The 11,818-nt window shown below is 45.9% G+C and overlaps 1 protein-coding gene across 1 annotated transcript; it reads right to left on the bottom strand.

Annotated features, from left to right (window-relative positions):
- Positions 1 to 259: 259 nt before the first annotated feature.
- On the bottom strand, positions 260 to 2,109 carry LOC102565199 (C-C motif chemokine 4). Its single transcript, XM_006264259.4, has 3 exons — positions 1,941 to 2,109; positions 1,348 to 1,462; positions 260 to 800 (listed from the first exon to the last, which is right to left on the bottom strand). The coding sequence occupies exons 1-3, from the start codon at positions 2,011 to 2,013 to the stop codon at positions 713 to 715; spliced, it is 276 nt and encodes a 91-aa protein (XP_006264321.1). The 5' UTR covers positions 2,014 to 2,109; the 3' UTR covers positions 260 to 712.
- Positions 2,110 to 11,818: the final 9,709 nt, after the last annotated feature.

The following is an 11,818-nucleotide window of genomic DNA, read 5'->3' as shown; positions in this document are numbered from 1 at the left end:
CTCTGCAGGGATACTGTAGGTACATCAGTGAGGTGTACATTAGTATGTGTGTGTGTAGATGTGTTTCTGTGTGGCTGTGCATGCAGGAACAACTTGGTACTTATGCTGCAGTGCTCTGAAGTTGTGTTTGAGTATGGAGAGGTGGTATGTGTATTCCTACCAGTGCACACGTATGTGCTGTGCTGTGAAAGTTGGACAGCGAGCGGTTGATTATTTTACTCATGAAAAAGCAACATAATTTATACCAAAGCCAAAACAGTTTTATGTAAAAAATATTTATTCCCTGTAAACATTATTCCATGATCTGTCCAAGACACACAGATTACACTTCAACATTACATTGCAAATAGTCATATTTTGGGACTCAATTAAATATATTAAATAATCTTTTGCCTTTGGGTTCTGAATGGGGCTGGTCAATGACCAGACTCCACAGGACCTCAAAGCCATTCTATAAATAATATAATTAGTAGTAAAATATATTTTCTACCAACCCAAGTATCTTAAATAGTTTTAAATTATAGTCACAGATTCTCAAATTTGTCTTTTGTTTTGTTTTTTGTTTGGGTTTTTTTATATTTAGCTCCTATTAAAATCTTTGCTTATTTGCTTGGAAATGATGTCTTCGCACTGATGTAGAAATGAAACCCTTTCATTTCCAGAATGGTCTCAGTCTCCAGAATCTTGATCTTCAGTGTTTCTGTATCTCTGCTCAGTTCAGTTCCAGGTCATTCACATACTTTTGGACCCATGGTTCCTTAGTATCGGCACAGATTTCACGGCCTTTCCTTGTGATAAATCTGTGGAGCATGAAATAGAGACATTAGCACTACCTTACTCCTAAGGGCTCTAAGCTCCCAGCTGGTCAGGCCTACCCTGCTCTCTCTCTGCCCAGAAGATTCTCCCTTTAGCAGTTCTCACAATATGCTTCCTGGCAAGACCCTCACACTTAGTTGCCACATATGACAGTAACCTGGGATTTTTCTCCCAGCCTGACTTACTGCCCTTCCTCACCCCAAGACCCCACGGGGCAAGCAGGCCCATTGATAATTCATGAAAGAGGCTTTCCAGTCCCAGGAAACCAGGAATCAATCCCTTCTCCACGGCCTCTTCTCCAGGATACACATACTCTGCTCTCAGTGTTTGGGCTGATTCACTGGGCTCTCCAGTCACCAGTGATTGTCAGATCTTTTGCTGATCTTTCTCCAGGGGCTGTTAATCTAACCTCTCTCTCTCTGCATTATACTGTGTTTGTAGAGGAGAGTTAAACAGAAGGTGCCTCAACATCTCAGCTGGCTGCTTTAAGAGTCAAACAGGCTGCTTTAAGAGTCAAACAGGTGCACTTACACAATGGCAGGCTGGGAGCACATGCTGTTGGTGTAATAGTAGTCCTTCACAAAGTTGCGTGGGATCTGGCGGGCTGTGAACGTGAAGCAGCAGGCAGTCGGGGGATCCGAACCAACTGAAAGAGTCAAAAATAGAAAACTTGAGTCTGGGCTTAAGTATGGGTGAGGAAAAGCCCCCAAAGACCTCTGCTCATTGTGAAGGGATAGTCTCATGGAGGAATCTGGCAATAGCCAGGGGGTATTACAGGGTTTAAGTGAATTTTTCTCTCTCAGGAGTGAGAGCACAGAGTGGTGTCACCTTGGCTCAGTAGTCAGCTGCCAAATGGGAGTGGCTGGGGGTCAGCACTCACAGGCCTTGGAAGCCCTCAGCAAGCTCCATGCCTGCATTAGCTGCTGAGTGTAGCTTTCATCCACCTAGGGCTTTTACTTTTGCAGTGGTGACAGAGCCAGGTCGAATCAGTTAGAAACACTGCAGAAATGTACACGGATCTGAGGCCCCACGGCTGCACAGGACGGAGCTAATTTGGTTCTTCCTTCACTACCAGGATGTAGCTAGGGAGAAAATGGACCCATGAAGAAAATAACAAAACTTACTTGGAGAAGAGGAGGCCTGGGAACAGAAGGCAGCAATGAGAACAACAGCAAGGGCAGCCACAGTAACCTTCATGTTGCAATCAGATGTGGAGGATCAGCAGAAGCAGGAGCAGGAGCAGGAGCAGATGAGGGCCTCTTTGAATCCCTTCTCCTGTTGCTGCACTACTGGGTTCTCTCCTCTCTTATAAAGGATTTGGGGTAGAAAGGAGGGGTGGTTTGGGGAAACTAGAAATTCCATGAACTGATGTCATGTTGCAGTTTGCTGATTGCAAAAAGCCAACCTCTAGTGGGGACACCACAGGAAACCTCAAAATAGTGCATGTGACAACAGATGGGATGGTGATCTGGGTCTTACACTGCACATTCGATTTCAACATCACGGAAGATAAAGAGAGAGGAAAAAGGAAATGTACCAAGAGCTGTTTCAGGGCGTTTGTATTCTGCATAATACAAGTTGCCCTGTCTGTGATGGCGAATGTCACTCAAGGCTAGAAGGCCAGAGACCTGGGTTCCAGCTATTTCTATGATTGGCCAATTTCTCACTGGAGTCATGGGGAAAGGAAAATCTTTGAGTAACAGGTTTTCATTCAGAGAAATTGGCTTAAAATTAAATCTATTCTTGGGTGGGAAAAGGGGAAGTGAAACATTTATTTTAAGAGTGAACTAGGTTAATCTATTATGTGATATTGATTTCTGTAAAAGTCCCATTTTTCCTATGTCTTTTCTGTAGTACTGCACCTAAAACTGGCAGTAGATCAGCTTACACAGGGCTGTGGTAGCTTCTCTGCCACCTGCTGTCTCTAAATCAAGACCAGTATCTTTTTAACAATGAGTTCTAACTCAAGCAAATGCTTGATATGCCAGCCATTGGGTGACATTTTCTGACCTGTATCATTCAGGTTGGATGATCTCAAAGGGCCTTTCTCCTCTTAAATTCATGGGGTTTCAGGTTCACAAAAAGGGTGGGTTGAATTTAGGTCACATTTTATCCACTGATCCTCAGAAAAGGAGAGTTAGGATACAAGGATCCAGGTTTGTCCCGTGGTTTATCTTATCTGCAATATTCCCCCTGCAGCCTGTCTAGGCTGGCTTCATTGGAGGGAGGTGATGAACTGTGCAGACTCCTCTGAGCAGCAAATGCATTTCTGATCTCCTGTCTATTCTCTGGGTCTATGTATATTTTACCCCTCACCCAGCAGCCAACACGTGGACCCTTGGCCTCATGATGAGTGCTAGGATCTAAAAGCAGGCAGGAACCCTTGCCTTGGATGCTGCTGTGCTTCCAGTTTCTGGGTCCCATCACCTAATCTTTGCCTTTGGCAAACCCCTGGGGCTGGGGCCTCAGCAAGGAATAAAGCTCTCAGACAGCTGAGGGGCCCAGGGTGAGGGGAACAAAATTCCCAGATTCCTGCACTGTGTCCTTGGCTTTCAAGTGCTGCAGATCGTGCCTTCCCCACCATTCCCATTACGGACCATCCTAGGTGCTGGCTAGATGTTCCAAAATTCCCATTGATGATTGTGTTGTAAAACCTGCACCGGGGAATGTCGCATCTTTCTATTTAATTTCCAGCCAAGCAGCTTGAAGGCAAGCTACTTGTCACCTAGTGGGCTATATTCTGCCATCTGCAGGTCATTCACTCTGCACTGGGAGAAATGCCATTGAGGTTGGTGGGCCCTGCAGAGCCCCAGACTATCATTTTTCCTCTACCTTCTGCCTCTTCACCTGGGCAATATCGGCTTCTATTCCATGCTGTGCCATTGGCAGGACTTTATTGATGAGGAACTTTATGGTCTCCATGGTTAACAACACATTTCATAAATTGTAGCTGTTTATTCACACTGACGTCAATGCTGGACTGCGAAATAAGAGTGGACTTCCTTGATCTCTGAGCCCAATCTTCTGCTATTGCAGATGGCCACCCCGTAAACTTATCAGCCTTCATCTTAAAAGTAGTTTGGTGTTATGCCCCTACTACTCCCATTGGGAGGCTGTTCCAGACTCAGTCCAGACTGAGTTCCTGTGTCCTGACCATGGGATCACAGGATTCCAGATGAGGCCTCATCAGTGCTTGGACAATGGCACTAAAACTTCCCAATTTCTATTGGAAATTCCTCTCTTGATACATGCTGAGATTGCATATGTCTGCTTCACAGCTGCATCATACTGGGTGTGTCTACATGAGATGCTTTACTGTGCAGTAGATTGATCTACTGTTCAGTAAGGAGTCACTATGTAACCATGTACAGCAGCTACTGTGCAGTAAATTAGGCTAATGCAGTAAATACAGGTAGTAGATTAACTGTGCATTAGCTACTGCACAGTACTGCTCATGTAGACATCTGACAGGGAGCAAATTGCTCCCAGTCAGCTGAAGCAGCAGGGGTGGGGAACCTGTCCCCTTTATATCAGCTGTATCTCAGCTTTGTGCCTGGATCAGCTGATTGGAGCAGGAGGCTGGGAAAATGTCCATTTCATCACAGCTGTTTCCCAGCCCTGTGTCCCCATCAGCCAACTGGGGCAGGGGGCTGGAAAAATGTTCCCTCCCATGCAGCTGTTTCCCAGTTGCCTGTGCCAATCAGCCAATCAGGGCACAAGGCTGGGAAACAGCCGCTCCAGAGGTGGGACAGTACCCCCACATCTCCCAGAGCTCAGACCTGACCCCGGTGCCCCCTGCCAGCCAGGGGCTGGCACCCAGGGCAGTCTAGAGCTCCCACTGGCTGCCATATGGGAGCAGAGCAGGGCAGGAGTAGCCCTGCCCTGAACTGCTACTGTTGGGGGCAAATTTGCTCCTGACAGATGCATGTGTAGATGCTCTCCCAGGGAAAGCTTACTGAGCAGTATTTTACTGTGCAGTAAGCTTTCTGTGCATTAATTCCACATGTAGATGTGCATACTGACTACTATTTGAAATGTAAGACTTCAAATTTATGACTTGGAAGCCTACCTGTAATAGGAAATTACAGGGAAGGATGCATAGAGTAAGTGAACTGATGTCTGTGACGGTGGTGTCACCAAGAGGGCTTCAGTTTCCTTGACCATGGCACACACTTTAGGGAGAGAGGTCTCCTGGGAAGAGACAGCATCTGTGGCAGGATGACACCTCTGTCTCTCCCCAAAAACTTTTGGGATTCTGAATGACAGCCAGCGTGGCTTCATTGTGGGCAGGTCTTGTCTTATCAACCTCATTTCCTTTTATGATCAGATAACTCACCTGGATAAGAGCGAGGAGGTTGACATTGTATACCTTGACTTCCAAAAATCTTTTGATCTGGTATCCCATGATGTTTTTGTAAGAAAATTGGAAGATTGTGGGCTTAACTGTGAGACAGTTAGGTGGGTAGGAAGCTGGCTACGGTGTAGGACCCAGAGAGTCCGACTGAATGGATCTGTATCATCTTGGTGAGAAGTAGCCAATGGTGTCCCTCAGCAGCCAGTACTTGGTTCAGTATTTTTTAACATCTTCATCAATGTTTTGGATGTGGGGGTGAAGAGCTCACTGCCCAAGTTTGTGGATGACACCAAGTTATGGTGAAACGTGGTCACACTTGAAGGTAGGCTGCAGATAAAGGCGGACCTAGACAGGCTAGCAAATTGGGTGGATTGGAATCAGATGAAGTTTAGCATTGAGAAATGTAAGGTGCTCCACCTGGGGATGAACAATCCCCTACACACCTACAGGGTTGGCAATGCCAATCTGACCAGCACTACAGATGAAAGAGGTCTGGGGGTAATAACAGACCACAGTATGAACTTGAGCCATCAGTGCAGTACTGTAGCCAGCAGGGAAAATAATACTCTGGTGTGCATCAATTAATGCATCTCCAGCGAAACCAAAGAGGAAGTGATTCTTCTACTCTACTCAGCATTGGTGAGACCACAGCTGGAGTACTGCATCCAGCTCTGGGAAACCACACTTCACCAAGAACATGGAAAAGCTTGATAGGGTCCAGAGAAGGGCCACCTGTATGATAAGAGACATGCACAGCAAGCCATACAAGGAAAGGCTGAGGGACCTGGGACTCTTCAGCCTGAAAAAGAGAAGGTTGAGAGGGGACTTGGTAGAAGCTTACAGCCATATCAGGGGTGCACATCAAGGGCTCAGTGAATAACTATTAAACAGGGCATCCTTGGGGAAAACCAGAAGTAATGGTCACAAACACTTACAAGACCATTTCAGGCTCAATATTAGGAATAGCTTCTTCATAGCTAGGGTGTCCAGACTGTGGAATAAACTCCTTCCAGAGGCGATGCAATCACCTACCCTGGAAATCTTCAAGAGGATAGACTGAACGGTCACCTTGCTGATGTCACCTGACTCCAGTTCTCTTTCCTGCTTGGTGCTGGGGAGATGGACCCAATGATCTTCCAAGGAACCTTCCAGCCTCACATCTATGAATCTATGAAAGCAGGTGAATGATATAATATTAAAAGCCAGATTCTACCCCATTTATAAAGCATGTAGGTGGCCTTAAGGTGATCATAGGTGGGGTCTCTCACCCCATTCTCAGTAAGAAACTAGGAGACAGTGGTGCTGATGCCTACCTGGTCAGATGGGTCACTAACTGGCTGGAGGGCCGCACCCAGAGGGTGGTGGTGGACGGGTCCTATTCAACCTGGAGAGATGTGGGCAGTGGGGTTCCCCAGGGCTTGGTCCTCGGGCCCGCACTATTCAACATCTTCATCAGTGACTTGGGCGAGGGGGTAGAAAGCACCCTGTTCAAATTTGCTGACAACACTAAGATATGGGGTGAAGTGAGTATGCTAGTAGGAAGGAACAGATTGCAAGTGGATCTAGACAGGTTACAAGGGTGGGCCAGTGAGAACAGGATGGGGTTCAACACTGACAAGTGCAGGGTAATGCACCTGGGGAGGAAGAACCAGCAGCACACCTACAGGCCGGGGATCTCCCTTCTCGCCAGTGTCGAGACAGAAAAGGATCTTGGAGTCATCATTGATGCCACAATGAACATGGGCCGACAGTGTGGGGACGCGGTCAGGAAGGCCAACCATACCTTGTCGTGCATCCACAGATGCATCTCAAGCAGGTCCAAGGAGGTGATCCTCCCCCTCTACGCAACACTGGGCAGGCCGCAGCTGGAGTACTGCGTCCAGTTCTGGGCGCCGCACTTCAGGAGGGATGTGGCCAATATGGAGAGGGTCCAAAGGAGGGCCACCCTCATGATCAGGGGGCAGCAGGGCAGGCCCTACGAGGAGAGGCTGAGGGACCTGAACCTGTTCAGCCTCCAAAAGAGGTGAGAGGGGATCTAGTGGCAGTCTACAAACTAGTCAAGGGGGACCAGCAGGCATTGGGAGAGTCCCTGTTCCCCCGAGCAATCCCAGGAGTTACAAGAAACAACGGACACAAGCTAGCGGAGGGTAGTTTCAGGCTAGACATCAGGAGGCGCTATTTCACTGTCAGGGCAGTTAGGACCTGGAACCAACTTCCAAGAGAAGTGGTGCTGGCTCCTACCCCGGGGGTCTTTAAAAAAAGGCTGCTTGAACGTCTGGCCGGGGTCGTTTGACCCCAGTACTCTTTCCTGCCACGACAGGGAGTCGGACTAGATGATCTCCTCAGGTCCCTTCCGACCCTACCAACTATGAAACTATATTTAACTCTACTAGAGTCCCTAAAAAGCATTTTTGTGACTCAATCTGAAGGGAGTAGCAAGGGATTTTTGGTGACATCTTTTATTGGACCAATTGTATAATTGGGTGAGATGCTAGGCAACCTTTCAGGCACAAAGTGCCATTCCTCAGGACTGGGAAAGAAGTTGGAGTTAAATACAAGCCATTAAACACAAGGAGTGAAACATGCATAGTTAAATACCATTATTTTATTTGCCATTTAGCTTAAGCTGCATCTGCTACTTTCCCAGACCTAAGGAAGGGCATTTTGTGTCTGAAATTTTAGCTAACAAACATCTTTTTCAACTATATAGTTGATCTAATAAAAGATAATGCCAATAAGACCTGTTTCTCACAAAGTTCCTAGACCATCCCAGCTATAACAATACTTCAGTCTTAGGGGTAATATGTAGAGGCAAGGGCAGTGGCGGATTTAGAGTTAGTGGGGCCGTGTGTGCAGCTTCATTTTCGGGCCCCCACCCTTGGGACCTAGCCAAGAAAAAGAACATTCGAGACAGTGAAAAAATGGTGAAGCAAATTCCTTGCTAGACTACTTCAAAAAACCATGTTTAGAGCACAGTTCGCAGAAAAAATTCACAGAAACGCAGAAGGCCTGGACCGCTTCGCAACTTGCAATGCTTATTAAGTTCAATCATTTGTCAGATTTGTCCTGCATTTTGGGGCTCCCCTGTCATTGGGGCCCCTGTGCCACAGCAGTTTGTTTCATGGTAAATCCACCACTGGACAAGGGTTATTGTGTTTGATACACCTTTTATTGGATCAGTTACATGGTTGGGATAGATTTAGAAAAGATTTTTTAATTTAGAAAAGATTTTTTAATTCTTCACCAGTTTTGAAGGAAGAAGCAGGCATAATTATTGTTAAAAGCAGTGTGGGGGCTGTGGAACTGGAGGAGAGAGAAATTCACATGGATAGAAGACTAACAATTAACAGGAAAAGGAAGCTTGACTGGTGGAAGATCAAGGCCTTTCAAAAGGAAAACGAGTCATTATCACTTATAATATGAAGAAAGGTTTTCAGGAATCAGGTAGATTATAATCTGAATATCAGTATTCAGTCCAAGGTTCAGAACCAAGGGCTATACCTGCTTGTTCCTTTGTAATGAAGAATGCTTCACATTCAAAAGCTTGCCTAGGTTAATCCCAAATACGTAGTTGGTCCAATAAGAGATATCACTCACAAAAATCCTTGCCTCTCACATAATTCCTGGACCATCATGGCTATAATATCATTGCAACAATACTAATTGAAAAGTAGATAAAAACGTAGATAAAATTGTACAGAACCAGGGCGTTTCATTTCCATGAGTTTTTTCAAAAGAAAAAAATGGAAACTGAATCATCTGAGCACTGAGTCATGGAAGCCAAGGCAGGGCAGGAAATGAAGAGGAAGAGTGAGGTTAATGGTGTGAAGGGTGGCTGAGGGCTTGAGAAGGAAGAAGATGGGGGTCTGGTTTTCTGGTTCTAGGCCGTGGAAGGAAAGAGATCAAGAGAGATTTTGGCCCCAGCTGTGTCAGTGGAGTGCAGGGACTGAAGCTGGATGGCAAAGGGCTCTACCTGAAAAAGGAGAAGAGCCACTGGCTACATAGTGAGCACTTGGGCAGAGAGACTGCAATCTGCCTACAGCTGTTCTGTAGGACTGTCCCTGGCCAGGAGCCTGGGATAAGCAGGCATCTGGAAAATCCCTGCTGTTAAATCTTGAAGTTTTTGGCAGTTCAAGCACCTGTGATTTTAGTTTCATTTTTGTGTTTGTGGAAAAACAGCTGTGAAATTCTAGCACTGTATTCATCAGAAGAAACTTGCTTTTCTCCTAGAGGGTAAAATTCACCCCACATGCACTTGACTAGCCAAGTTCTCTTCTCAGTCCCAACAACACCACACCAGTGTCCTTATATGGGCTGAAGCAAGTCCACTTCAGTGGACTGAACCTCACCCTCAGTGAGCAGCACGGTGACAAAGGGACAGAAGTGATGATGACTGGGAAGATGATATGCATATATTGCATATATAACCCTTTCCCTGAGCTGGAGACTCTCTGAATTTGGCATGACATAAACACACAGGACATAGGGTCCCAAAAGGCATAGGGTGAAGATCCCCTTGCAAGCCTGATGTATGCCATGGGCCAGGCACAACCCTGAGCCACAGGAAATGAATGGTGGCCAAGACCACAGCACTCAGCACCACAGAGAATTCTGGCAGGTCTTCAGTCACTAGGGTAGCCTGGGGAGGAGGATGTAAATTTGGGGAGGGGTAGAAGAGCTCTCCAGCCCCTGAAACAGCAAGAAATCTGGAGGACACAACGCTGGCTTCATTTTCTGGTTTTAGCCTGGATGCTGGCAAAACTAGCCCAGAATGAGTGTTTGCAGTTTCTGTCTAAAGCCAAGGGGCATTTACTGGAAAAACCAATGAGAGTAGCTCCTAGTGGACAGAAATGTCTGCTGGACCAGTAAACCTACTGCTTCTTCCAAGGAGGCCTCCTAAGCATAATGGTGACCCAACTTGCTCTATCTGCCAGCATGGAGGCAGTTAAGAGGAATGTGACTGGACAAACCTTGCCCTGAAGAGATTGTGAGCACTCTGGAAAAGCTGGAGTCTCGTTCTTTTCTCTTTGCCTCATCACTTTATTTATTTGTGGTAAGAACAATTTCCTCCCCCACCATGAAAATGTTCAAATTCTTATTGGAAAGCCAAAGACTATTTTGATAAAATCCCACCTGCTTTTGCTTTTGGACAAAAAAAAATTGGGTTTTGGCTTTGGTTGCTTTGATACAAAAACAAAAATTTCCATGAAAGTGTTCAATTTGTAGAAACCCCCCTTTTTCATTTAAAAAAAAGTCAACAGAACATTTTTGGCCAGCTCTTCTTTTGTCTTCTTGTTGTGGCTCTCAACCATGAAACAGCAGTGTGCCCTTGTTGCCAAGAAGGTTAATGCATACTGGGCTGCATTAGTAGGACTATTGCTAGCAGATCCAGGGAAGTGATTATTCCCCTCTATTCTGCACTGGTGAGGCCACATCTGGAGTACTGTGTCCAGTTTTGGGCCCCCCACTTTAGAAAGGATGTGGCCAAGTTGGAGAGAGTCCAGTGGAGAGCAACAAAAATGTTCATGGTCTAGGGCATTATGAGGAGATGCTGAGGGTACTGGGTTTATTTAGTTTGGAGAAGAGAAGACTGAGGGGGTATTTGATAGTAGCCTTCAACTACCTGAAGGGTGGTTCCAAAGAGGATGGAGCTGGACTGTTCTCAATGGTGACAGATGACAGAACAAGGAGCAATGATCTCAAGTTGCAGCAAGGGAAGTTTAGGTAGGATATTAGGAAAAACTTTCTCACTACGAGTGTGGTGAAGCACTGGAACAAGTTACTTAGAGAGGCGATGGAATTGCCATCCTTGGAGGTTTTTAAGGCCCAGCCTAGCTGGTATGATCTAGTTGGGAATTGTCCTGCTTTGAGTAGGGGTTGGACTAGATGACCTCTTGAGGTCTCTTACAACTCTAACTTCCTATGATTCTATCCTACAGCTGAGAGACTGCTTGTCTCACTCTACAACGGAACTTTTCGTTATGAACCTTAATGTGACACTTCTTCCCACAGACATACAAACCAACACACATAACCTACTTTCACCAGAGGTGTAAAATGATAAAATACAAGATAGTTTAAAAAATTTCCAACCAATGTACCAATGTATATGAGTTAGGAACAATGAACTAGCAGAAGACACTCTAGCTGAGCAACATCTAGTTCTGCTCAGTGGGCTAGGTCTGATCGGAATTTATTGGTCAAAACTGTTTTTGATGGAAAAATAGTTTTTCAAGTAAAATAACAGTGTTACGGTTTGTTTTCGGTAGGAAATGGTGATTTTTGTTATAGAAAGAGCCAGACAACTAAATAGTTTGGAGTGGTGTAAATTGTACAAATCAGTGGATGGGCCTCTGTGAGGGTCCACTGTTGAGCTGGTAAAGTTGGACCCTGCCCACTCATTTCCAGTTGGATGGGTCTCTGTGAGGGTTCACCGTTGAGCTGGTAAAGCTGGTAGCCTGCTTTCCTGTCTCTCAGGTCAGGCGTGTGCGTGAGGATTATTGAATGACTTGGGGGCATTGTGTCTTCTTTGGTTGGAACAGGCTAGAAAAGAGTTGGAGACCTGAGATGCTGAAAGCATCTGTGATTCATATCCCTTTTTAATAACTGTTTTGAAGAGGGTCTACTGAAAGCAGGGGGAGACAGAGA

This window comes from Alligator mississippiensis, chromosome 14 (genome assembly GCF_030867095.1).
Source record: "Alligator mississippiensis isolate rAllMis1 chromosome 14, rAllMis1, whole genome shotgun sequence".
NCBI lineage: Eukaryota > Metazoa > Chordata > Crocodylia > Alligatoridae > Alligator > Alligator mississippiensis.
The sequence above is the reverse complement of the archived record's forward strand: the minus strand, read 5'-3'. Positions and strand labels throughout refer to the sequence as shown.

Excerpts from the sequence above, each read along its gene's own strand:
- LOC102565199 (XM_006264259.4), bottom strand. The coding sequence starts at position 2,013 with ATGAAGGTTACTGTGGCTGCCCTTGCTGTTGTTCTCATTGCTGCCTTC. Across the intron at positions 1,463-1,940 it reads CCAGGCCTCCTCTTCTCCAA|TTGGTTCGGATCCCCCGACT; the intron begins GTAAGTTTTGTT and ends TGACTCTTTCAG. Across the intron at positions 801-1,347 it reads TGCTCCCAGCCTGCCATTGT|ATTTATCACAAGGAAAGGCC; the intron begins GTAAGTGCACCT and ends CATGCTCCACAG.